At 35.6% G+C, this 27,696-nt stretch overlaps 1 protein-coding gene across 2 annotated transcripts; it reads right to left on the bottom strand.

Annotated features, from left to right (window-relative positions):
• Positions 1–575: 575 nt before the first annotated feature.
• TNFSF13B (TNF superfamily member 13b) lies at positions 576–26,456 on the bottom strand. Of its 2 annotated transcripts, XM_036454926.2 has the most exons (6): positions 25,676–26,435; positions 25,477–25,564; positions 10,648–10,704; positions 5,408–5,520; positions 5,170–5,320; positions 576–770 (listed from the first exon to the last, which is right to left on the bottom strand). In XM_036454926.2, exons 1-6 carry the CDS (start codon positions 26,024–26,026, stop codon positions 658–660), a joined length of 873 nt encoding a protein of 290 aa, XP_036310819.1. In that variant the 5' UTR covers positions 26,027–26,435; the 3' UTR covers positions 576–657. The 2 variants fall into 2 exon arrangements, with proteins under 2 accessions (XP_036310819.1, XP_036310820.1); XM_036454927.2 differs by lacking the exon at positions 10,648–10,704 and having other exon boundaries at positions 25,676–26,456.
• Positions 26,457–27,696: the final 1,240 nt, after the last annotated feature.

Here is a 27,696-nt window from a genome sequence, read left to right as displayed (position 1 = left end):
CTGTTGGGGAGTGTTCCATTGGGTAATTTATAATATCAGAGAGAAAAATTGCAAACGTGAAATAAACCAAAAAAAGACTTAAAGAGTACTATATCTTTACTTATTTAATATGATGTTTAAATTTAGGCTTTAATTACTTTTACATGTAGAGGAATGCAAAATTTCTATATATTTTTTCTTTTTACTTTCTCCAAGGTTAACTGAAAAGGAGAGGGGTGTATTTTACATAAAATTAGAGGATGAATTCTGAGATTTCCCCCAAATGTCTTACTGTCCTATGGAAATGGGCACTTGTTTCATAGTAAAAAACAGAATACCATTTTTGAACAAATCATTTACGGCCCTTTCGAACCCTGAGCTTCCTCTTAGACAAGGCTGTGCCTAAATTGGTTGACATGGCTTTATAGTGAAAAAAGTCTTTCTAATTCTATCTTTCCTTAAATGAGCTCCACTTCTTGTAATTCACATGACACCCTTTGGCTGTGGTTGTCTGTTAAATTTCCTGTCCTGTCTAGTTTCAGCAAACCAAAACAAATAGCTCACAGAAAAGGCTATGGTAACCAGTTTTTTTCCCCTTTTGGTATTTCCAGTTAAGTGCTTTCTCCTTAGAGATAGATAGAGAAGGAGGAAATTAGCCACAGACAAGGTATAAGTAGGTCACAGAAGTTTCAATGCACCAAAAAAAGTGCCATCTCCATCCTGTGATATTTTAGCATCTCCACGTGGTATTGCAAGTAGAAGTTCATCTCCTTCTTCCAGCTTTGCAATGCCTGGAAAAGAATGGTTTACAAGAACGTTAAGTGGTTGTCCAATGGGAAAGAAAACAAAAGGAATATTAAATAAACAATTTTGTTTGGAAAAAGGTTAATGTAGGTAGGCATTTACACTTCAAATTACAACAATGGACTTCTAAACCAGTTACTATTCTACTAGCCTAAAGGAAAGTTAAAAGAAATGAAAAAAGAAGTTCCAGCAGATGTAAATGTATTTACTGCTTACTGCTTATAAAGTGGAGAATCTAAACAGGAACCAAATGTTAAAGTTTAAGAAAAAAAATGTTAAGTAAATCATAGCACATCAATTGATGGGATATTATATAGTTCAAAATGATTTTGCTTCATTTTATTGAAATGATAAACTTTTTATAATAATTTTAAATAAAAATACACAACTATATTTACGTTTAAATGTACATATAAAATATATAAATCATTAAAAAGTATAAAACAAAATACTATTCATTAGCAAAGCACATCTATTACACAGTGTTTCTCTAGAGGCAAGATTATGGGATAAGGAGTAATTTGGATTACTTGTTATAGCCTTTTATTTTTTATGTTTCCTTTAATAACTATATCTGTTTTTATAAGCAAAAACAACAAAATACCTTCTTAAAACTAACCAATAAATCTTTATGTGCCTAATTACAATGACATATTTTGTAATTCAGGAATAAAAAACACAATTCAGGCACTACACTCACTATTTCAGGTAATTTCTGACCCCATTAAAAAATATCTATATGGCCCTAGCCAACTTGGCTCAGGGGATATTGCGTCAGCCTGCAGATTGAGGGGTCCCGGGTTCAATTCTGGTCAAGAGCACAAGCCCAGGTTGTGGGCTCAACCCCCAGTAGGAGGCAGTCCATCAATAATTCTCTCTCATCATTGATGTTTCTATCTCTCTTCCTTTCTGAAATCAATAAAAATACATTTAAAAATATCTATAGGAAAGAAAAGAAAGAGGAGAGCAAGAGAAGAGACAAAGAAACCAACAAACAAAATAGTATCTGAATTGTCAACACTTTCAATTAACATTTTAAAAAGTAATTGCGTCATTTCGTTAATGTACACTGAAAATGTACTCACAATGAACACAGCTGTGTTAACATCTATTATTGAGCCCAAAGTATCCAATTATTTGGGGTAACAATTAATCGGTGTTTATATACTGAACATTTATGATGTACCAGACACCTTTCTAGACACACATAGTATGTGTGACAAATTTTTTGTTTTTTGTCTCCAAAGATCTTGTGTTGTTTTTAATGACCAAGACAGACAACAAACAAAAAAACATAGTTTTGGGTACCATTAAGGGTAATATGTATATTTTATAGGACTGGCAAAGCATTTAATGACTAAATAGTCATTAAAAAGACTGAAAATTTTTGTTGAAGAGATTAGTCATTATCATAGAGATTAAAGATAATCTAATATTTTGAAAAAGGCTATAGATCCCAAAGCATTAAGTAATATTAATTCTTAAATAAAATGGGAATGATGCTCCCCCACCAAAACATGTTTTGTTTTTTATTTTTCTTAGGAAATTGTCAAAAGTTTTCTAAAGTAAATTGAAAGAAAACATCCTTTCATCCCCATAATGCTTCTTTCCTAAAATAAAAACACAAGTAGTACTTTGCTTGCTATAAAACCCCACGATTATAACAACTAGAGGAGTTGATTTCTTGAAGAAGCCAGATATAGCAAAATGTATGATCTTAGTCAAGTTTCTTAATTTCCCTGTGTGTATTATTATTACTAACCTTAAAACATAGAGGTAATAATATCACTCATAGAGTTATGAGGATTTAATGAGTTAATAAATGCCAAGTATTTAAAAAAAAAGTTTTCTAAAGTAGAGAGAATAATATAAACTCCATGTACTCAGTATTTAGTCCAATGATTGTTAACCCATTCTCAATCTTATTTCATCCATAATTTGGAGAAAATTCTAGACCTCATACCATTTATATGCTTCCACATGCATCTATACAACTTATCCATAAAAACTGACTACTTTTAAGGTAGAATCTATTTAAAATTACTACACTAAGTTATTGGCTATTTCAATTCTTTGCGCTTTTAGCAATCTAAACTTTTCTACAATAAACGTATTTAACTTGTAAATGGAATAATGAATAAGTTTCTGCTTTGTGTACAAAAGAGGTTCTTTGGTATTATGTCGGGTCCCTCAAAAGGACCAGTTAAACTTTTTTGGGGGGTTACTATGGAAGCAACTTGGACATTTACACAGTTATGTATAGTTTTTAATGATTTTGAACACAAGTTCCCTAGAACAGATAAATATTACAAACCTGAATTTTCCTACAGAATGGTTTTATTTAATACTAAGCTATTAGCATGGATAAATATCTTCAGGGTTGAGTTATTTATTCTTAAAAGGCAAGGCACCTAGGAAATCTGTCAAGAAAGTAAATATGAGAGCAGCAGCTTATTAGAAAATCTGAAAGTTCACTGTAAAGCTGTAACTACTAATGGATATAAGTAAATAGCAGGTTGATATAGCCTCATTTAAATAGAATTTTGCAACACCAAAATACTAGTCATTGCTGGGAGCAGGGAAGCTTTTTTTTTTTCTTTTTTCTTTTAATGAAAATTAGGGGTTTCCAATGTAACAAATTTCCTCATCGCCCTGTTAAAGCTGTTTATGGCTGCAGACCCGGAGTGACATCATCCATATTATCACATGCTGTTTCCCTTTCTCTCTGATTCATTGTGCATTTGTTAGTAAAAGCCTTTGAAATAAGTCACTTCCAGTTGAGTAGCCAGTATCCAACTCTGCTATGCGTGGCAACGGCAACTGAAGATATTCCTCAGGGTTCCAAATGGGTTTGTCATACTCACCAGAGAGGAATGAATGAATTAAGGCAAATATTCTTTTTTTCTCTCCTAATACCAGCCTTGATTCATTTGGAATTACTCCCCAAACAAAATAAAGGCCATGCTGTCAATACAGCCCAAACAGACCCGAAATGAACAAAGCCTACCCTTTCTCTTTTCTCTCCGCATCTTCACTGCCCCTGAGTTGAAATGCAGGTTCACTGCCCCACTTTCACTTCCCCAAGTCACCTGTCTGGGATCTATTACACTAGATGTCACCTTTGTGAAACTGAGAGAAGCCACTGGGCAACCTGACCTGATGCTCTCATCAGCCAAGGGGGGATGTCTTCCATAGCAAGTAAAGAAGAGTTTCTGGAACTGTTGGCCTAGAAAAAAAACTCACTACAGACTGATTCATTTGCCTCTCAGCATAACCATTACGGCTTGTCTCAGTTTCGGTTCTTATAAGGGTATTCCTTGTATCACGTGATCTAATGCATCTAAGGGAAATAATGAACAACATAAATTGATGAACAGAAACAGACCTGGAGACAGACTGTCAAACCTCAGAGGGAAGGTAGGGGAGGTTGGGGGAAAAGGAGAGAGATCATCTAAAGGACTTGTGTGCATGCATATAAGCCTAACCAGTGGTCATGGACAACAGGGTGTGGAGACATATGTAGGGAGGGATTTGGGATGGGAATGGGGGGATGAGGACAATTATGTGATACCATAATCAATAAAGAAATTAAAAAAAAAAAGTTCCTGGCAGCTCACATTCTGGAATCAACCTGGCTGCTTTAAACCAAGTTCTGGAATGTGAGTCTTAGATTCCATCTCCCTAAAACAGGAAGGTTAAGTGAACAACCATAAAGTTCAGACCAGGGTGCCTGGCACATGGTAATCATTCTCTTATTCTTCTACTAGAGGCCTGGTGCATGAAATTCCAGCAAGAGTAGGCCTCCCTTCTCCAGCTTCTCTCTGGCACCTAGAACCCAGATTTCCCTCACAGCTCCCCCCACCCCACCCCCTGCTTCGTCTGGAAGGTCGTCTGGTCTAATTAACATATTACACTTTTATTATTATCACTGTTGTTATTACAGGGTGAAGAAAATACAGCTTAGAATGGTTCTCAATGTTGGTTTCTATGAAATTACTATATGTATATGAGATTATTATGTGTATAAAAATGATAAAACTGCCCTAACCGGTTTGGTTCAGTGGATAGAGCGTTGGCCTGCGGACTCAAGGGTCCCAGGTTTGATTCCATCAAGGGCATATACCTTGGTTGCGGGCACATCCCAAGTAGGGAGTGTGCAGGAGGCAGCTGATTGATGTTTCTCTCTCATCGATGTTTCTAACTCTCTCTCCCTCTCCCTTCTTCTCTGTGAAAAAATCAATAAAAAAATTTTAAAAATCATAAAACTATTAGTAATGATTTTATCTGCCTCAATTAAAACAGACCAGCTTATCACTCAAGATAATCAAAACCACACAGTATATGGAGGAATGTCTTTCTGCCTATTTACAGAGAACTATTATTTACCAGCTGAATAACAGGAATTATTGGGTAGTGTTTCAGGCATGTTTTGAATACATCTGAACAAAGTCACCAGGCTCAATTCATCCCCAAAGACATGGACTTTTTTCCTCTGTATTAGGTGTCCCATGGCAAACGTGCTATCGGTGTATAAAACCTGAGAAAGAAACCAAAGAGCTTTGTCAGAGTTGAGCACAAAATGGGAGGCATTGTACAGCAACAGCAGAATAAGGGTGGAACCTACCTGGCCATATATAAAAAAGTAACCGGTTTCTTTAACTAATATTTTATTTTCTCTTTCTTCTAGGGCTCTTCCTCTTTTGAAGCTGAGAAGCCAGGGAACAAATGTGTAATCTCCTACAATGAAGAGAACAATTTATAAACAGGAAATGGAGAAAAGCAGTTTTTCACCTCTGCCTAATTAGTAAACTAAGTTTGAGACATAGAGGAGAATTTTATCTTGAAGAAGAAGAAGAAGAAGAAGAAGAAGAAGAAGAAGAAGAAGAAGACGACGACGACAACGACAACGACGACTACGACAAATCCCAGTACTCCACTGGTTTTTCCGCTGTTATTTACATATTAACCAAGACCAAACCCTTGATTTGTAATGTCTAGTTTTTCTCTCATTCTTCTGAATTCCAGCAATTTCCCTAATAAGGGCTGGATGGGAAAGGTTGAGACAAAGGTTGTACAAAGTGTCTCCGAATAACACACTAAGAGAGATAGTTCTGTTTTCCTTTTGTTCCCAGAGCAGACACAATGAGTTTGTAAGCATTTATCAGGAGAAAGCAAACTCCTCTTTTCACTGAAATAATGTTAGATCCACTGTGTAAATGGATTGGTCCTTTCAAGGTGAAGAATGCAGATGGTCTTGTTACAGAAAAACCGGAGAAGAACCAAGCAATTTTTAGAGAGATGAAGTTACATTTATTACACGCTGGTCCAGAGGAAAATGTCTCTTAAATTCTGGGCCCTAATATGGAGGAATTTTCCCTATTTATATGTGTTTACCTTCTTTGTCTTCCAAATATGGGGTGTTTCCAGTTCCTTTTGCAAGTTCTTAAAGGGCCCCTATGTGCTGGGGCCTTGAGACCTCAACCAAAGGCTTGGCATGGTGCCAGAACTGATAATTTTGTCTGAGGAAGGTTTAATGGCCTCTCTGAAATGGGAATAGTCTTATTTCCATTATTATTTAAGCAAGCAAGCATTTACAGAAGCCAAATAGCAGGATTAAAATTTCAAACAGTAGTTTTTATATAAGATGGAAGCTTCAATCTGGTCACCATGATGAAGAGGAAGTGAAGTCCGTAGATGTCCATGTAGCAATCATGGATCCAGAATGTTTGTTGTTCAACTTTGAGTTGAGTTTAGCAACAGGTCAACGACTTAACAACAGTTCTAAGAACTGAGACACGGGATGTGCTTAGGCCCTACCTACTCAGTGTCCTCCTTACTGCATTTTAAGTGACTCTGAGCAATGCTTACTGCATTTCATTTTTTCCATTACCACTTACTGGAAATATTCCTATTAAAGAGGGTACATGTTCATTTGTTTTTAGGTACTGTTTATATTTCTCCCCACTGCATACACATGCATATACATCTACATTCATGCTCATATACAGACATAGATTCTACTCCATAAGGCCAAGGCTATGGTTGTGCTATGGTTTAACCCAAATGTTTAGAATAAAGCCTAGCACATAGTATGCCCTCAGTAAAGAATTAAGAGAGTTCCAGAATGAGAAAAGCACACAAAGAATATTTGAAGAAATAATTGCCAATCTCTTCCCAACTCTGAAGAAGAATAAATCTATACATCAAAAAAATTCAATGACTTCCAAGAAGGATAAACTCAAAAAAAAACCCATACCAAGACATATCAAAATGAATCAGTTCAAAGACAAATAGGATAGAATCATGAAAGCAGCAAGAGAAAAGCAACTCCTCAATTACAAGGGATGCCTAGTAATAACAGCTGACTTCCTTCCCACTTGAAACTATGTAGGCAAAAGGCAGGATTACATATTTAAATTCTGAATGAGGGATTATGTCAGCAAGACATGGCAAAGTAGAAAGCCTTATAAATTACCTCTCCTCAGAAACAATAATTTAACAATATTATTGGAACCAAAATACCTTGAAAAAAAATTCAGAATCCAGCTAAGAAGTAGAAGCATCCTAAAGGAGCACAAAGTGTTCTCACATTAGTCCCTCCCCTTAACAGGTTTCACTCAGCACCAAGAAGACTGCCTCAGCCTATGATTCCCTCCTGTGGAGGGGTGGGGAGCCTGCCTTCTGTGGAGCTGATTTCTATCTTGCCTCATACCAAACATGGATAAAGCAAAAGAGCTTGGTCCCTGATACTTTTAGGAATAAAGAAAAGGGGAGAACACCCCCTTATAGCCAACATTTTTTTGTGTGTGTGTGCATGGTTGAAGAAAAGCAGAGAACTGATGCTGTTCCTTCAGTAGAGAAGAAAGGAAGCAAAGGGGATCTTAGAGTGGCTAATACCAAGCCCTGCTAACCAAAAAAACATGTTTCCCAGTCAAAATAAGTCCAGAAAGACTGGAAGAGGTAACTGCTTCATTGAATGTAAAGATAACTAAGCAAATCTACAAGGTAATGAGTTATAAATCACTTTCACTCTGGTGTAAAAGTTAAAAGACAAAAGTATTAAAAAGAACTATGACTACAGTAATTTAAAAGTTACACAATATAAAAAATGTAAACTATCACATCAATAACATAAAGTGTGGGGGAGCGGGAAGTAAACATTGAGAATGGCTGAATGGTTAAAAAAAAGTCCAACCATGTGCTGCCTATAAGAGAATCACTTTAACTTTAAGGACACAGAGAGTATTAAATGGAAAGGTTAGAAAACAATATTCTATGTAAATAGTAAACAAAAGAGAGAAGTGGCTATTCTTATATCAGACCAAATGGATAGTCAAAAACTGTCAAAAGAGACAAAGGAAGTCATTATATGATAATCATCAAGAGGATATAACAAATGTATGTGTGTATATGTGTGTGTATGTGTGTGTGTGTGTGTGTGTATATATATATATATATATATATATATATACACATATACATACATACACTACATTGGAGATCTATATGTGTCAAGAAAACATTAAGAGCTCTTGAAGAGGAAGTAAACAATAATAATAGAGAAAAATTCAATACCCCATTTTAAAAATAGATACATCATCCAAAAGAAAATTAGTATAGAAACAGAATACCTGGACAACACTACAGACTAAGTAAACTTAACAGATATACAAAATATTCTATTCTGCAGTACCAAAACACACAGTTTTCTTAAGTAACAGGAAAATTCTCCAGGATAGATGAAATATTAGGGTGCAAATAAGTCCCAAAAGTTTGAAAATACTGAAATCATATTAGGTATCTTTTCCAACCACAACAGCATGAAAATAGAAATCAATAACAGGAGGAAAACTGGAACATTCACAAATGCATGGATGTTAAACAACACATTCCTGAACAACCAGTGGGTCAAAAAACAAGTCAAAAGGAAAATAGATCCCTGGCCAGGTGGCTCAGTCCATTGAAGCATCATCAATTATGCCAAAAGGTAAATGAAGATATATCTTGTGACAAATAAAAATTGAAACAACATATCAAAATTTATGGGGCACAGTAGAGCAATGTTACTGAAACGTACATGCATACTTACATTTACATACTGTCCAAGGCTTGCTGGCATCACAAAGCCAACCCATGGTCCAAAGCGCAAAGCACCAGATGTGCACCGCAGATCGGTGGAAAGCAGCCACCACATCAAAAAAATCATAACACTGAGCAGTTCATACTCACAATGGAGTAGCAGCTGTATTTTTTCTGTGTAGATTATAGCATTTTTTTTTGGCCAAATGTGCAAAACAAATCTTTTCCAAGTCATATTTTCAAAAATTTTATCTTTGGACTTCAGGGTCTTTGGCTGGCTTAATTTTAATTCTTAGGAAACAGTTTGCTGCCTATTAAAAGTTGGAAACATAGGTCTTTGGAAAATGCAGAGCCATTAATATAGTTTCAAAATAGTTTAATATTTGTGTTATGTTTAAAATAACTAACGTCACGCAGAAAAATACGCATGCAAGATAGCACTCCTGGGAATCATTACAAAGGCCAATCCAAATTCATTATCTGGACTTGTTTCCCCATTCCTGGCTCCAGCTTAATTTCCTGCCACTTTTGAATTCCCTTTATGAGTCACAACCCAAACATTGCCTTGCCCCTGGATGGCTTTATGCTTCTCAATAGCATTTAATTTTATGAATAGCATTTACATCTTGTTCATTTCTTTTTTGTTTTTCCTTCATCAGAAGGTAAATTCTATGAAAGTAAGGAACCACATGTATTTTAGTCACTCTTAAGTCCCAGTGCCCACACAGTAATTATAACATTGTGTATTCTTAACCATTGGATGTAAAATATAAAGCAATAATTTCACATTGAAGGTTCATCATCAGAATGTTGTGGTTACTTATTTATACATATTATATATTTATCAATAAATTAATTAGTGTAAGATGTTTATGATAGGTCTGGTTTTATCTTCATCCTACTATGATTTCTACAACCTAATATAAAAGGATAATTAATATTTGTGTGTGATAATCTTGTGGCATTATAAAAGCCAAAATGATCCTATATAATAAAAGGGTAATATGCAAATTGACCCTAACAATAGAACGAGTGGGAATGACCAGTTGCTATGATGTGCACTGACCACCAGCAGATAGATGCTCAATGAAGGAGCTGTTCTCTGGTGGTCAGTGTGCTCCCACAGAGGGTTCTCTGCTCGGCCACAAGCCGGGCTGATGACTGTGAGTGCAGCAGCAGAGGCAGGAGCCTGTCCTACCTCCTAGGCAGCGCTAAGAATGTCCAACTGCAGTTTAGGCCTGCTCCCGGGGGGAGGGGGAGGGGAGACAGGAGAACCACACCTAAGATGTCAGTCGGACATCCCCCAAGGGCTCCTGGGCTTACAGAGGGATGTCAGACTGTCAATTTAGGCCTGATCCCCTGGGGAGTGGCCCTAAGGTGGCAGGTGGATATCACCCAAGGGGTCCCGGACTGCAAGAGGGTGAAGGCCAGGCTGAGGGACCCCCCGGAGTGCACAAATTTTCGTGCACTGGACCTCTAAATAATAAAAAATTGTTTCTAAATAATAAAAAATTGAATTTGCTGTAATATTGATTTTGTTTTATCATATGCTATAATATTTCTAAGTATTAGTGTCTCTAAGATAATTCTGTTTTAAAATATTAACATACCTATTCCCTAATTATTTTGAATATTTTTATTTTTATTTTACATCTGACTATAAGAAGTTTGAAATAGAGAGTTGCTTTGACCTGAAATTTGAATACAGTCTTTGGACTTGAAACTTACAACTAATTGGACTATACTGGATTCTAAGTGGAAAAATTACTGGGACTATTTTGTTACCTTTTCGTATAGTAGGCATGTCACTGTCTGCAATCAGTTGCAAGCAGTCTTGAATGACTGAAAAGCAAAAATGTATCATTTTAGTTACTTGAAATAGTAAGGGAACTAAGATGACTTAGAACATAAAGCTACAAACTCATTCCCCAGTAACACCAAATCTATTATACTTTCTACAGAGCTTGTATATTGTTCCTAAAATTACTTTATGAAAGTTGTCCATGGTTTTTTATTATATCTTGTACTTGAAATATAATTTGTCCTTTAAAATTCATGTTTTAGAAAAACTATATGCTGTTGAAATAAAGTAAGTATGTGATCTTTGCTAACATTTATTGAAAAGACACAAATCCAACCTCAAAAACAAAAAAATCCTAAAAATTATGTGCTGAAAGCTAAGTCTTGTAGAGTGTAAACAACTTGCTCAGGATCTGAGATGGAAACCACATCTGTTTCACTCTGGATCCAAAGTCAGGCTTTTGTTAAAATATTTGCACCCAAAAGAGAAGAGCTAGAACATCTTTTAAAAATAAAATGGAAGCATTTCCCTAAAACTGCTTAATCAGTACAGTAGTTGGGAAGCATCAATGCATATCATATATTGTACAATAGAATATTGCAGAGAATATTCAAGGGAATAAAAAACTATTCTATTAAATAAAGACAAAAGTCATCAGGTAAAAGCAAAATAAGTAGAGAAAATCAAAACAGTAAATATATTTGAAATATATAAACCCAAGTGTACCTATTTTAAATAAAGAAACTATTAGTTTATATTTTTATTATCTATCAAGTATTTTACTCAGAATTGAATACTTTAAAACATGCTTCTCAATGTATAGACTTTAAGAGCTTGACATGAATTTTTGCTTCAGTTGATTAACTGAAAAATTTATAATATTTAAAGCATAGAATAACAGATACAATAACTTTATATGGTATTCTGAGGCTGTGCAAGTGCATTGGCCTAAAAAGAATTCCACTAAAGGGACTTATCACACAAGAAAATCTGTTAAGAAATTTCCGTTGGCATTTAAAGGTGGAATATAATGTTAAAAACTGAAATTCCTTTATAAGAAGATTTCTAACACATTTTTATGTTAATCTGATCAATTCAATAAGAATAGCATATGTGGCCTACTCTGTGATTCTTTCATACATTTGTAAAACAAGGGCAGTCATGTCTGTGCCATAAGGAAAGTGTGACTCAGTGCAGTTACTATGGCAGATCCTCTGCCATGAAAATATGTAAAAACATCGTAACAAGCAGAACAGTTGTAAGGAGGCTTTGAACTTAGAAGTAACGAAACATCCAAAGCAGCTAAAGTCTGAAGGTCACACCATATCAAAGGTCACACTATAGAGCCACATTAAACCTCTTTTAGATGCATTTCTATTTTTCTAACAAATACTTCTTAAGAAATTACTACTCATAAGGCACCCTGATTGCTTTTGCGAGGGAGGCAAGGGTCAGTCAGAGCACCTAACACTCTGCTCTTTCCTCCACAGAGAGAAAAGAAGAGGATGCTGACAAAGGTCAAATTTCCAAATTCCCATCTTTCTTTTGTCTTTATGTGTACATGCATATTATAAAGCGTAAATGAGATAATACACATGAAACATTTAGTATATATTGTAATAATGGCAAAATCACTCTTGGCTAGTAGTACTACTATTAATACTACTACTAGTAGTAGTAGTGTTAGCATTATTGTTCCTGAAACAACATTGCATCCGACAAACTGGGAACATAATGAAGGACAGTATGAGAGCATGAAGACCAAGTGAAGCTGATAAAAAAGAGACCAAAGAAATACTATAATACATTACTTCCTATTTCAATGAACCCTTCCCCTGTTTCCCCCAAACTTCTGTAAGAGAGTTTTATACAATGTGTGATGCTTCAATACTACCAAAAATTGGTATGAAAATTTTAATTTTAACTGAATTTTAATCTCTGCAGTCTAACTAAAACTTGGCTACAACCTACATTTTGAAATACAAAGATCTATCCCATCATGTAGTAGCAGAAATCTACATTTTAGAAGGAAAGATGCTATGGAAAGAAAAGTTTACTTCGAGAAATACCCTTTAGAAAAGAAAATGTATCTACACTATCACAATAAACTGATGAATCAAATAAAACCAGAGGCATGGAAACATGGAACAGACTGAGCAATCTCAGAAAGAAGGGGAGAGGGGGTAGGAAGAGATCAACCAAAGGCTTTATATGCATGAATGCATTGCCCATAAACACAGACAACAGGGTGATGAAGGCCTGAGGTGAGAACCTGGTGGTGGGGGACAATGAAAATTGAAAGTCAGAGACATTCTAATACTTTAAATAATAAAGATAAAAAAAATAAAAATTTATGTTAAAAAAAAACACACAAAAGAAAATGGGATATAAAAGTGACAGTTCAATAGTAGTGTTTGAACCATACTAGTACTCACTGAAGCTAGTGCTATTCATTATTTATTATTGTTCCAGAGGAAGTCACTGGGCTTTTCAAGTTCTGTTGAAAAATAAGATTTCCACTCTAGTCGGTTTGGCTTGGTGGATAGAATGTCAGCCTGTGGACTGAAGGGACCCAGTTTCGATTCGGGTCAGGGGCCCATGCGGGCTTCATCCCAGTAGGGGGTGTGCAGGAGGGAGCCAATCAATGATTCCATCTCATCGTTGATGTATCTATCTCTCTCTCCCTCTTCCTTTCCCTGTGAGATCAATAAAAATACATTAAAAAAAAAAAAAAGAAAAGTAAGATTTCCTCATTAGATGTTGCCCAGGTCCCATCAACCCCATTAGTGTTATATATCTCTTCATATTTCAACTTCTTCTTAGGAAATTTGTTATCTATTATCCATTTATCTGCAGTTCAGACTTTTAGGACTCTCTATTTCAAAATAGCATTTAAATATTTTCTATTCAAAAACATTTTGAGTTTGAAATCTTTTTTTTTTTTTTAAATATATTTTATTGATTTTACACAGAGAGGAATTGAGAGGGACAGAGAGTTAGAAACGTCGATGAGAGAGAAACAGCTGCCTCTTGCACACCCCCCACTGGGGATGTGCCCGCAACCAAGGTACATGACCTTGACCGGAATCGAACCTGGGACCCTTCAGTCAGCAGGCCGACGCTCTATCCACTGAGCCAAACCAGTCCTGGCGAAATCTGCTTTCTTAAGTGTAATATTCAAATACCATTTAATCAGGGAAAGAGACTTTTAAGCTTATGGGATAGCTAATATTTGTTGTATTACTTTCTAATTCATAATTCTTCTCGCTCATTTGGCTAGAAAATTTTAATTAGAAGAAATCTCTTAAAGAGCTAAACATTGACCAAATGCTAGACATAGCTTTATGAAGAAATTGAAGACAGAACTGCTTTGGGATAAAAATTTCTACTGGAATGGAAATACAACAATTTAGGTGTGGAAAACTGGATTATAAAGTTTTATTTGATCTAGGATAAACAGTTTGCTTGGGTGGCTACTTATGAAACCAGTAAGAGTTGAGAGAGTTTTAAAAGAATTTCTAGAGAACTAAATTGAGAGGTACATACTTCACCTACTATAAAACAGGAAAAAACAATCAGGAATTGTTCATCTTGAGAGGAACCAGCCTGATACATGTTGATCATACATGTGTCTATGCATAAAATGAGTTGCCATAAAGGGAGACTACAGCAATCCAAGTTTCAGCTGTTGATTGGTAATAAACATATGAGAATAATTTAGCCTAAAATGCAATTGTACAAATGAAGTATCCAAGATACAGTGTAAAAAAAAAATTAAAAGTTTGTGACTAATGACTATATGTGTTTGAAGGAGAATGAAAAACTATAAAGAAACAAAACTTTTTTAAAAAGCAAAAACAAACAAAAACATAAGCTTTCAATTCTGAGAAATTCAGGGAGATGGTAGTACTATAATGGCCCTGGGGAAGTGGAAAAGGGGAACTTTTTTTATTTGAGGGCTAGAAAGGAGTTGATAAAATAAAACAAATAACTACAGCTGGTAAGAGCAAAGAAAAATATTTAAATTAAAGATTTTCTGTGTGTGTATGTGTAGACAGCTTTATGCATTAATTAGTCATTGTCATGTGCCACTCACAATATAATTATATTCTATGCTTAAGGCAATGCAGGTTATGTAAAATGGTAGCTCTTTACATAGCCTCATAGACACCAAGAGTAAAAAAAGTCTGAAAAACAAATATTTTCATCTAATGCCTTTTGTTTTACAATTGATCAAATATTTTAACTTGAAATTATTAATTTTATAGTTGAGTCATCATTGCCACTGGTATGTTGTTGGTGTGTTTTTTTGTTTGTTTGTTTTTTTCTTTTGCCATAACTTCGCATTGTTTTAAAATATTTCTCACTTAATGATGTATACTCAGAGCTCACGGGATATCAGTAATTTGCCGGCGAAAAACAATATGCAAGGATGTCTGAAATTTAAGGAAATTAAAACCAAATATAGAAATAGGCTTGAATGTCTCTAGAAAGGTAATAAATTGCACAAGTGGCTGTTACATCTTCAACTTCTGGATATTTCTGTCTGAATGCCATAGTGATTAATCAAGTTCAACATGTCCCAAATCTACTTCTTTATTTTCCTCATACACTCACTTCTTACTCCTCTTTTTTTCTCTTAATGGATATATAACTGTTCTCTGAGTTGCTCAAGGTAGAAACTTTATACACATGCCTAATTCCTTCCTCCTCACTCTTGAAATTCAATAAGCAAATTTTAATGGCTTTAATTTTTAATTTTTGTTCAATTTAGATTTTATATCTCATTCAACAATTTTACTGAGCACTATATTTATGTCACGTGTTGTGCTAGGGATACAAAAAAAAGGGGGGGAAGGAAGCAATTCCTACCCTCATAAAATTTACAATCCAGTGGGAAGAACAGCATGAATCAATATGATAAAAACAGAACTAAAGTTGCAGTTGTGTGTGAGAGAGAGAATACTCAGACATTTGACCAAATCAGGAAGGCCTCTCTGAATGACGGCACTTTCATTAAAATCAGAATTAAGGGAATAGGATATTTCCAGACAAAATTCATAGTCACAATATATGGAAAGGCTGATTGATGTTGGAAGGACACAGCAAGTCTATGTGAAGGAGAGAGAGAGATGAAAATGAGAAGACCAGGAGCAGGGTACCGCATGTTCACATTTTTACCCCTATGGTTCTTACAAATTACATTTGCTTACTAAGTTATGCCTCTTGTGTTTTCTACAAATCCTAGTTCATCATTTGCATTTTCTCTAAAATTATCTTTCTAAACTTAAATTTTATCTTGTTCTTCTAACATTTATAATTTCTTCAGTAGCCACTCTTGAACATAAGAACAAAGTCTACTTTCACAGCCTCATGAACTATACTCACCTACTCAGACATATTTAAACACAGTTTCAGAAAAGGAGGTCATCTTTATGTACCCATGACCGTGTATCTGACATTCCTCTGCATAATTAGACCTAAGCTTTCCATCTGGAAAAAGCCCCTTCATCCTTCAGGGCTCAGGTCAAATATCAGCTCTTTCCCTGATCCCAATATACTTTGAACATACATTTCACTATACATACTAATGGTTTCTTTAACTGACCATGAGTCACCTGATATTAAGGATCATCATTTACAAATTTGTTATGTCTGGGTTAGAGCAGACTGAAACAGAAATATGTGAAACAATTTATAAAAGAAAATAGTCATCATAACTTTTCCAAATAATTATTTAAAAACCATCCTTACTTCATAATACATTAAATAAATTAGTGCTTTAGGGAAAATAGGTTCTATTAAAAAACAAACAAAACCTATTTCCATAATATCTGAACCCTCTAACAATAAATCTTTGGGCCCATGTTATATTGAAAATATTTTCCATAACCAATAATTCTCAATAATAAAGTATTTAATCTTCATCTACAGAACTGTAGCATGCTGTTATATTTTTAAAGTAAATGGTTATGTACTTTTGCCTGATTTCTTACTGATTATTTCCCTGACACACTCTACAGCAGCAGTTAGAAGAGGAAAAGGATGAGTTGATGTGTGACTTCAAAACCAATGTCAGAAACTATCATGAGGCAGTTATTTTCAATTTCCCCGTCTCAAACAGTCTAGCCATAGGAGGAAGAGGAGAAGAGAAAAGCCTTAACTTGTAAAAACATTTAAATCAATCAGCACTTGCAAAAATCTTTAAAAATTTACAAGAGTTAAAGGATAATGTCAAGGTGTTGGCATGTGTTATGCCTCTTCCACCTATTAAAATAAAGCCTCTTTTATACTCTTTCTATTTCCTGTTTTATTACTGTTTTCATACTCTAGGTTACAGTTTTCTCTTGCCCAAATCTACTGAGTCTTCCAAACCCAAGGAGTAGGAAATCTTTTAGTCTATAGTCATTATCACTAACATCCTATGATTCCATAACTATATGTTTCTTTCACTGCTAATAATATTAGCAAAAGTCTGCGTATCAAAGGAGTCAGTGATTTTTCTCAAATCTGGTATCTTACTTGAACAGTAAGGAAATACTGCTTGCATAATTGTAAAAACTCAGAATTTATAGTCAATAGATAATGAATTGACTTCTCAAACCAATGAGCTGTTTAATCGTGAGACTGACATAATTTTGAAATGTTTTCTTATCTAAATGATGTAAATAATATCTATTTCACAATGTAAGACTCCATTGCAGTCATAATTTACATGTGCTTTATAAAAGCTAAAGAGATTATTGCTTATTATCTTAAATTTTACATTAATTTTGTTTAATTTCTCTAACTAAATATTTAATTTGTTGAGAGGAGGAAATGATGCTGTCTGGGCCTCAATTATACCATCTAAAATAAAGACAGTAATGACAACCTAACAGGGTTATTGAGACTATAAAAGATATCACAGACCAACAGGGCATAACCCAGCGCTTAGTCACATGGAACAAACCAATAACTCAGTTTGTCTAGTCTCTTTTCTGTATATTCCAGAAAGCCTACCTCAGAGGTTGACATAGTGGCTGTTCACTCTCTTATGAGGAAAACATGTTTCTTCTCTAATTGTTTAGAAATGGGTATATCCTTTTAAAGAAAATCCCACCAAAACAAAGGACAGCTGCCAATGTAGTTTTTTTTAAAATAGGAGTTGACTTATAAAAACCATACTTAAACATTAAAACTAATACTATCCATTCCTACAGAATTAATGAGAACACATCCCTCAATATTAGGAAGTTTATATGTAAAATACCTACCCATGTCTGAATTTTTTTTAACTGAAAGCATAAAGAATTATTGAGCTCTCAAGAGAAACAGACTAACCCTGGCCTCCCCATTTGAAATGGAAACATATCCTCTTTCCCTTTCCTTGCCCTTAACCCTGCCCTAAAATCTTTACTTTTATAAAAAATATATTCTTATTGATTTCAGAGAGGAAGGGAGAAGACAGGGATATAAAATTAATGATAAGAGAGAATCATCTATCAGCTGCCTCATGCACACTCCATGTTATGGATCGAGCTTGCAACCCGGCATATGCTTTGACCAGGAATCAAACCATGACCTCCTGGTTCATAAGTCAATGCTTAACCACTGAGCCACACAGGCTGGGCTAATATTTTCACTTTTTTATGTATTTGGCATTTTCTAGTATTATAATTTACTCATTAATTATGTTTATTCATTATTTTCTATGTTTATCTGTTTTGTTTTTCAATCAATACCCAAAAACTAAAATAATTCTTGGAAACTAGCAGCCTTGCAGAATATGTGGAAGAGGTGCAATGTCACTCTTGGCTCCATTGATTTATTTGTTTCCTGGCTCTTGTGTTTCCCAAAATTTGACAGGAACAGGGTTCAAAGATTTGGTTGTCAGATCACTATTTTCATTTCAAATACTTTTTTGAAAATTGAACAGAAGCCTGCTCTTGCAACACTGACAAAAGAGTCTATCATTATTGAAGCAGGGGGTAAAAAATAACACTCATGGAAGAATCTGGCCAAAGATTACCATGACAGCAGCCAGCTGTTTCTGTTCTAGGAAAGAACACGCCTTTACTGGGTAAGAGGTTCCAGTTAGCCTAATTTTGATACAAACTGGATGGTTGAGTTCTACATTTTATGCTTTTAATATGTAAGTTACAGCTGAGCCAGAAATGCCAATGAAACAGACTGGACATTATAAACCTCTCAGAAATCCCATCTTTCCTTGCAAAGGAAATGGACTATACATTTCAAAAATAAAAACTCAACAATAGTATTGGTATTTTTTATTTTAACAATCAAAATGTTTACTCCTGATTAACAGCTAAATTACAATATTAGGTGTTAATTTCTATTCAAAACTCTGTTTGAAAATGGTAATACAGTGTGGTCTCTTAGATGATTCCCAGGACATAAAAAGGATTGTAGTGGGAAAACTGGTGAAATTCAAATAAAGTTTGGAGTTTCATTATTAGTTAAGTCCCAATGTTGGTTTCTTAGTTGTGACAAAAGTACTACGGTAATGTAAGATGTTCACATTAGGGGACACTGGAGGAAGAATACATGGCAACTTCCTGTACTATCTTTGCAATTTTTCTATAATTCTAAAATAAGTACAAACTAAAAAAGTTTACTTAAAAATGAAGAAGCCCTGGCTGGTGTGGCGCACTCAGTTGGTTGGAGCATCATCCTGTATTCTGAAAGGTTGTGAGTTTAATTCCATATCTAGTTTGTGGGTTTGATTCTCAATCTGAGCATGTATAGAAGGCAACCAATTGACATTCCCTCTTGCATTGATATTTCTCTTTCTCTTTCTTAAAATCAATAAACATATTCTCAGGTGAGGATAAAAAAATAAATAAAGAATAATAACAACAAAGCAGTTTGGTCAAAATCTCACAATAAATATTTAGAAGACTAACTATGGGCACTCTTATTTTTATATTTCTTTGAATTGTTCATATTTTCATCACTATTTTATTACAGTTCAGACAAGTACAATAAACATTATAAAAATAATGTATGTTTTTCTATAATTTAAAACACATGATTTCTAATAACTGTTAAATACCCTATCAAAAGCAGAAAATACAAAAACCACCTGATTTTATTTAAAATTAATAAATAATTGGTTCAGTAGAAGCTCATTTTAAAGAATTCATTTTCTTCCTAAAGATGCTTGTCTTTAGGTTTTTAAAATTAATAGATTTCTATAAATTCAAGTATATAATCAGTAAATATAATTCATGATAAAGTGAGGTGAGGGTTCAAAATATGGGTCATCATGATTCCATTTGTGAACATCTTTTTTTTTTTTTTTAATATTTTATTGATTTTTTACAGAGAGGAAGGGAGAGAGATAGAGAGCCAGAAACATCGATGAGAGAGAAACATCGACCAGCCGCCTCCTGCACATCCCCCACTGGGGATGTGCCCACAGCCTCCGTAGATGCCCTTGACCAGAATCGAACCCGGGATCTTTCAGTCCGCAGACCAACGCTCTACCACTGAGCCAAACCGGTTTCGGCTGTGAACATCTTTTAATGAGTACTATTTTTAAAGGCAATCACTTTAAAAATTAAAATTAGGAATATCTCCAAATACACTTTCTGGGATTTAAAAGTGAATTTTTGGTTAATAGGAGCCATTTGGCAATTCTTTGATCCTGGGTTTCCCCGCATTTCTGTTGTTATACTATAATCAGAAATTATGAAAACCATGAAACTTAGTAAGACTTTTATTTGAAATACAACATAATCAAGGAAAACAAACTGGAGCCAAAGTAGCTTATTTTGAAATTCAATAAAAGCAGCATTTACCCCTGGGAAGACTGGAAGTAGTAGCAAGTGGGAGTGTGGGATGATGGTGGTCCTTTCATCTACTGCTCAGTTTATGAATACTCATCAAGCTGTATTCTTGAAATATGAACACTATATCAGGTGTAAGTAATACTTCGATAAAAAGGAAAAAAATTAAATGAAACCATTAATCCATGAAATTTTAGTTAAAAAGGTTGTGAATATAGGAGCTTCTCTATGACTTTTCAGTTCAAATTGTGTCTATGGGGTGCACCAAGATCAGAGGCATGTGGTTCTCAACTCTCCCATGACTCTAGCCTTGTGATCAGGCTCATTCTTTGGTTAACTAGTTGCTTGAAACAACAAGTTTAAAATTTAATAACTTGGTCTCTAAATGAAATATGGAAAAATCCCACCAACAAAATAATTCCAAATCAATCTATCTCATTTCAAAGTGAGGCCCAAATCCAACTACAAATATTAAAAGAATACCTACAGATATAAGTGCTATGATAAGTATACAGAAGAAGAAAAAGGAGCCAGACTACACACCTTTCTACTCTTTAGTTGTACAGACAGGAATATACAAATGAATAGATAACAGTTTTGCTAGATGATATGTAATTCATAGCAAAAACTGAGGCAATACTAAGCTTGCTGCTGCTTGGAAGGTTGTGCTTTCTAGACCAACACACTAAAATTTACTTATAAATTGTATATATAAACAATAACCTTGCAGTGGCTAATGAGATTTATGTTGGATTTATCAAAAGTAAGAATAGGGCCAAAACCGGTTTGGCTCAGTGGATAGAGCGTCAGCCTGTGGACTGAAAGGTCCCGGGTTCGATTCCGATCAAGGGCATGTACCTGGGTTGTGGGCACATCCCCAGTAGGGGGTGTGCAAGAGGCAACTGATTGATGATTCTATCTCATCGATGTTTCTAACTCTCTATCCCTCTCTTTTCCTCTCTGTAAAAAATCAATAAAATATATTTTAAAAAAAATAAGAATAGGTAACATTCTGGTGTATTAGTTGGCAATATTTAGCTAAGAACCTTTTTGACAAAAATAATGGCACATTGTCATTGAGAAGTATATGAAGAAAGTAGAGTTCTAAATAAAAATAACAATATTATAATTCTGTTAACTATAAATCCATAAATACATTGCTGTGGCTTACAAACAAGTATGAGATCAAATGCTATATCATTTACTTAAAATGATGTACATTTTTAACAGTTCAACAAGCTATTTGAAAATGCTTAGGTTCCAGAACAGCAACAAAACCTTTTTAAATTAACTTTGAAAGAATAGTGAAGCCTACATTTAAACACATGTCTTATTAAGAAGTTAAATTCAGTATTTAATAGAGATATTAAACATTACTGAATATATAAATTAAACAGTGTAAAAATTCATGTGTCTCCTCAGTTTTAAGTTCCAATACAACATTAATGATCCAAAGTGTATATATGAAAGTAATAAATAAGAACATAAGTGAACACTTTGAATATAAAAGGGACAACCAAAGGATTTGAGCCTTCCTGGAAACAAATCAGAACTAGAATGGAAACATACAAACAAACAAACAAACAAAACACGAGGAAAACTGCATAGGCTCAATCTGCATAGAATTTTCTCATTGTGCAGAAAATCCTACCAAATAACAACAAAATCAGAGTTTCAGACAACATTATTGGGTATATACATTCATTTTAGAGTAGTATGAAACAAAAGGACAGTGCCTATAACAACAGTCTAGCTGATTTCATTGACAATGAATAGCATATAGTACACATAGTATCTGTCACTAAGCCTCTTATCTTCAAACCTTCCATCTAAGATTATTAATGTTATGAGTATACAGAGAAAGATGTAAAGATATATAGATATATAGAGTTATAAACTATATACAATATATATAGATGCATGATATATCTATATATATATACTATATACTACACGTATATCCTATATGCAGAGGTGGGTGAAGTAGGTTTACAGTGTGAGTACATGAAATATAGTTTATTATTTATTCTACTATTTTTCATACAACTATAAACCTAGTTTTGCCCACTCCCATATAGTATATTAAAGGTTTATAAAAATTGGAAGCAAAACATGATGACAACAATGATTACATCTGGACTGTGAAAACTGGGTAATTTTGATTCACTTGGTTAGAATTTTGTTATTCTCTAAGCTTTTAAAAAATTGCAAATTATTTGGGGACTTTATTCTTCAGTATATAATTTTTAGTGCCATAAAAACACATATCTGTAAAAACACGCACATGGAGGAGTTTTAAAATATTAATAGAGAATATTTTGGGGAGTAAAACTCAAGAGGTTATTGACTTCTTATTCTATTCTTTCCTCCTTAAGTCTGCTGAGTCTGTGCAATGGTAAAGTTAAGGTTTATTTTTAAAACTAATAGGTAGAAGCAAGGGAATACTAGCACATAAGGTTAAAGGTGACTGAGGTGTCCTGATCCTACTAGTAGTGAAGCTCATCTATATAATAAAAACCCAGTGGTTGTAACACTGTAATGACCAAAGACCTGTCACCAGGAGGTGCACTGAGGGTCCCACAGTGGTGCCAGTGGGCAGAACTCTGCTCTGGGTCCCATGGCACCGGCTGGCTGGACTCTGTTCTGGGTCCCACAGCACCAGTGGGTGGGACTCTGGGGCCCATAGCTCATGCGGCAAGGCGGGGCTCACAGCTCGCCCAGTGTCCGTGTAGAGGGTTACTCGTGCACAATTTCGTGCGTGCTTTGCCTCTAGTTACATTATAAAATTACTTAAAATGTTTTATTTAATACAGATAAACAGATTAGCAAATCAATGAAAAAGAGTCTTCAAAAACACTCAGCTACCTATGAGGAATTGAATGTCATAAAGAAAGCTTTCCACCACAAACAAATTAAAAAATATCATCTAATAAATTTGGTTGAGATATTTAGCAGCAGTTTGGAAGAAAAACATAGAAGAAAGGGAAAGTCAAAGCATGTATGACATATTCTACCAAAGTAAATTCCAGAAAGATTAATGAGTTGAACAGAAAATTAAAACAATAAGTTATAAAAAAAAAATCCAAAACAGCAGAGAATAGACTATTTAAGAAGTTGCTAACAAATGTTTTTAGCTTTGATGTATAAGAGAAAATCAAAAGAAAACATTTATCACATTAAAATATACAAATTCAAAATCTCTATACAAGTTTTAAAAAGCAGCAAAATATTGTAAAATATTTACATAAAAATTTTGGTTCACAATATGTCTAATATAGAGTTTATTCAAAATTATAAAAAATAGAAGAGACAAATGAGGGCAGTAACAAATAACAATTAGCAGAAGATAAAATTAGAAATTAACAAAATATGTGGAAAGAATTTAATTCTTATTTGTAAGCAAGCAACAAATTAAATTTGAGATACTGTTTTACAGGTACTAAACAAGCCAAAATAAAATTTAAAAAATAAGATGCTATAAAACTGTGGAGAACTTGTACACTACACTATAATTGCATTTATAACTCATTTTGCAAACAATATGGTAGAAGGTAGCAAGAGTAATAAAAATATTTATCCTTTCTAGTTCAGACATTCCAGCTGTAGAATTTATGTTGAACATATAATTCCTGATACACAAAAGAAATTTGCACAAAAATTTTGGTGTATTCCATTATAGTAAAAAAAAAGGGGGGGGTGTGTGTGGAGGGGGAATGATTGTTAAATAACTGCATAATGAATAAGGTAACATAGGTGTGTGAGAATTACTCAGCAATTGGGGAAATGCTTAATATATAATGATAAGTGAATAAAAATATATACCATGTTATAAATGCTGTATTTTTTCAATTATGTAGAAAATACAAATGATAAAATGCAAAATATGAAAATAACTGATGTGTCAAGGTATAGTATAAATACATTTCCTAGTTTAAAAATATTTAAACCCAATTGTTTCTGATAATTGGCACACATATATGATAACCAGATATAAATATGGTTTTATGAAATAAAAATATTTTTTTAGAAATAAGACTTTTAGTGAAAAACAAATTTACAATCAAAGCGTCGATTGTGTGTGTGTATGTGCATGTGTGTGTGAGAGAGAGAGAGAGAACACCTAGTCTCTATATTTTTCACACATTTCTCTTCAGAAGTACAAATATATATAAATAATTACACATGTTCTGTTTTTCTCACAGCCACTGTGATGATAAAAGATGAAAAGAATGATAGGTGTGACAATACTTATCCTAGGACATCCCTGCTTGGCACATTCTATAGACACCTCAGTCTATAATTTTTTATACCTTAGTGTTTTAATTTGGTGCTCAAAAAAATGTTCCTCACTACAAAGTCAAATAATGCCAAGTGTTTATTAAATTGTGTTATTAGTAAATGCGATGCAAATGTTCTTCATCTTTAAAATGAGCATTTTAGGAGGCCCCACTAAATCTATAGATTTTCAGAGTCTTTAAACTTCTGTGGAACAAGTGGAACATGAAGGAAGGTAGAAATCACGGTTATGTACACATTGCAGAGAAGCTTTAAAATCAGTGTGTCTGTGCATATAAAACAAACTCTGTTAAGCACAAAACAAAATAAAGTACACACACCTGCTCCATTCGATTTCATAGCGCACCCTCAGGAAACGTTTGTCTTAAGCTGACACTCCCTGACCCAGGTAGTCACGCACCGGTTCGACGCTAATATGAAATGCTTTTTTCCAGAGTGATGGACAATGCTTCTGACACAGGAGGGAACTCTTTCATGAGAAATATGAGCCCCTTTTCCTCCTCAAATACTTCCATGCACAGAGGCTGCTCATTGGACAGAACATGTGGTGCAGCCTATTAAACCTGCTGGTGCTCGGGCTTGCTGGAAAGTCACCTCTGGTGTAGATGCTCAAGTTTGCAGTTTCTAGGTTATGTCAACCTCTCGCTCTCCCAAACCAGGACTGTCCTCTGCCCCTGAGGAGACTGGGATCTCTGACCCCCAAAGGCTTCTGTGCCGCAGACATACCTGTTTCCTCTGGACCCTGAACAGCACGCCTCTTCCTGATGCTCCGACTGAAGTTGCTTTCTTGTGCAGCTGGTGGTGCTAAGATCTCCTAAGAGCAAGAAAAAAACAGGTTATGGCAAAGATAATCTGAGGAAGGAGAGGCAGCACCGTGGGAAGGACTGTGCCCAGGCCTCACTCAGCTCTGCTGCTTCAAACTTACTTTCAGGGCCGAGGTGGCAGCTGGAGCTTCCTGCACAGCTGGCCTGGGGGCCGCTGCTCCCGCCCGGGGAGGGCCTGGCAGCTGTTCAGCTCGGTGCTCCAGCAGTTCCTCCCGGAGGCTCTTCAGCTCCACTTGCAGGGCAGCCACTCTGCAGAAGGACACCACCGTGAGGCAGCAGGACACCAGGGCCAGCAGCAAGGTCAAGGCCAGCAGCAAGCCATCTCCAGAGAACCGGGCGGAGGGGCTTTCCTTCTGGGGGAGGATGGGGACATACTCCTTCAGTTTCATTTCTTCTCTTCTCTTAAGACCAGGAGAGAGGCGTGCCTGCTTCCCTTCTGTGGAGTCATTCATTTCACTCCTTGGGCTTTGAAGGTTTGGGTCTTCAGAATGAGTGACCACGGGGAATGGGTCATTTCCTGTTATCTGTGTTTGTTGATGTCCTACGTTGACTACAGCGGCCAGCTTGGCGCGTGCCCTCAGGAGAATTCTCCTGAATTTTTTTCTCCCCGCACGGCTGCATCTCTGCCTCTACGTGCAATAGGTCTTCCTGGCATTCGCACTTCCAGCTGATTGCTCAACCAGCCTTCCTCATTTCACTTTCAGTTTTTCTCAGAATTTTAATGACATCTCATAGCATTCGGACACAAACGAGTTTCCATAAATCTATTGATACGATGGGACTTAGGGTTAGAGAGAACTCCTAAGTGACACAAGCTTCCCTTTTGGCATGCTGAGAGAACTGGGTCTGCAGGGAAGGGGGAAAGGAAAGCTCAAGTTCCTGCTGGTGTAAGAAAAAGAATGAATGTGAAGGTCAGAGAAGCGAAGTGCCCTGGCACTGAACTGGACTCAGCTGCAGAGTGATTTATGAACAGTTCTCGAGTAGAAAATAAAATGAAGTATCCTCCAGGGAGACACAGGAGTCCGCTGGGGAGCAATCTTGCGATCTTTCTGTTATTATCTTAGCAAAGTAATAAGAAGAATGTGACTGAAATTTGCAGGCCTGTTTAGATTAGATTTGAGGAAGGGGAGGGGGCGATATTTTAAAGGGAAGCCTGCATCATCTTTGACCTCCCTGAGTAGAGGCCCACCTCTGCTGTCCCCATTTCTGGAGCTTCTAGTACCCCTGTTTTGAAGGAGAATTGGCCTTACTTCCAGCTTCCAATGCCTCAGTCCCACCATTCATTGCTCTTTCCCTGTAACACCTTAGGTAATACTAATCCACATTAGGCTGCCTCTGCCCTAATCTAACAGGTTTACCTAGTGACCTATTCGAACCAGGGTCACGTTAGCTTCAAATCTCTGTTGTTAGGCTTGATGCTGTTGCCAATGACACCCGTCCTGAGTTGTCTACCTGGACCTTCTCTGGTTTCTGGTTGCTTTGTCCCCGGCACCTACATATCCTGTAAGGAGCTCACACTTCAATAATGGAGTTACCACGCCCTTGCCAGGGCCTGGTGAGGCACAACTGGGTGCGAAGACTGCGACGCATTCGCTCTATCTCACCACACATGTCTAGGTCATCTTCAAAAAGACAGTTTCAAAAATAATTTCAGTGAAGGTAAGTAAGGGCTCGAGAGCCAGGGCATAACATGTGTGACCTCTCTGTTAAATGGCATAATAACCGTCCCTGGAAATTGTATTAAGGTTTACCAAAATGTAGAACTATATTTAATATGCTTCCATTTTTTATTCATTGTCATGACATGAACTGTTTCTTTCATTCACCCACCCCATGAGATAGGTTACATGACCAAGTCCCACAATAGCGCACGTGTAACCTCTGCAAGAGTTTCCCAGGCGAATAGCTGCTGAAGAGAAAGCACGTCTTCACCTTCACCGAGTGTCCCTGAGCTACCCTCCCGTGTTTCCTCCTTGTCTCGCTAAGTGTGATTCCAGCAGACTTACTCATTTTTACCTGCTGGGGTTATTATTTTTCCCTTCGTGCCCACACGTCCGAAGGTCTTTTTAAATGATTTTACAAAAATAATAAATTATTTTAATCATTACCTGGGTGTCCAAAT

The sequence above is a fragment of the Pipistrellus kuhlii genome, unplaced genomic scaffold, assembly GCF_014108245.1.
Source record: "Pipistrellus kuhlii isolate mPipKuh1 unplaced genomic scaffold, mPipKuh1.p scaffold_m20_p_3, whole genome shotgun sequence".
Classification (NCBI taxonomy): Eukaryota; Metazoa; Chordata; class Mammalia; order Chiroptera; family Vespertilionidae; genus Pipistrellus; species Pipistrellus kuhlii.
This window is presented reverse-complemented; position numbering and strand designations above follow the sequence as displayed.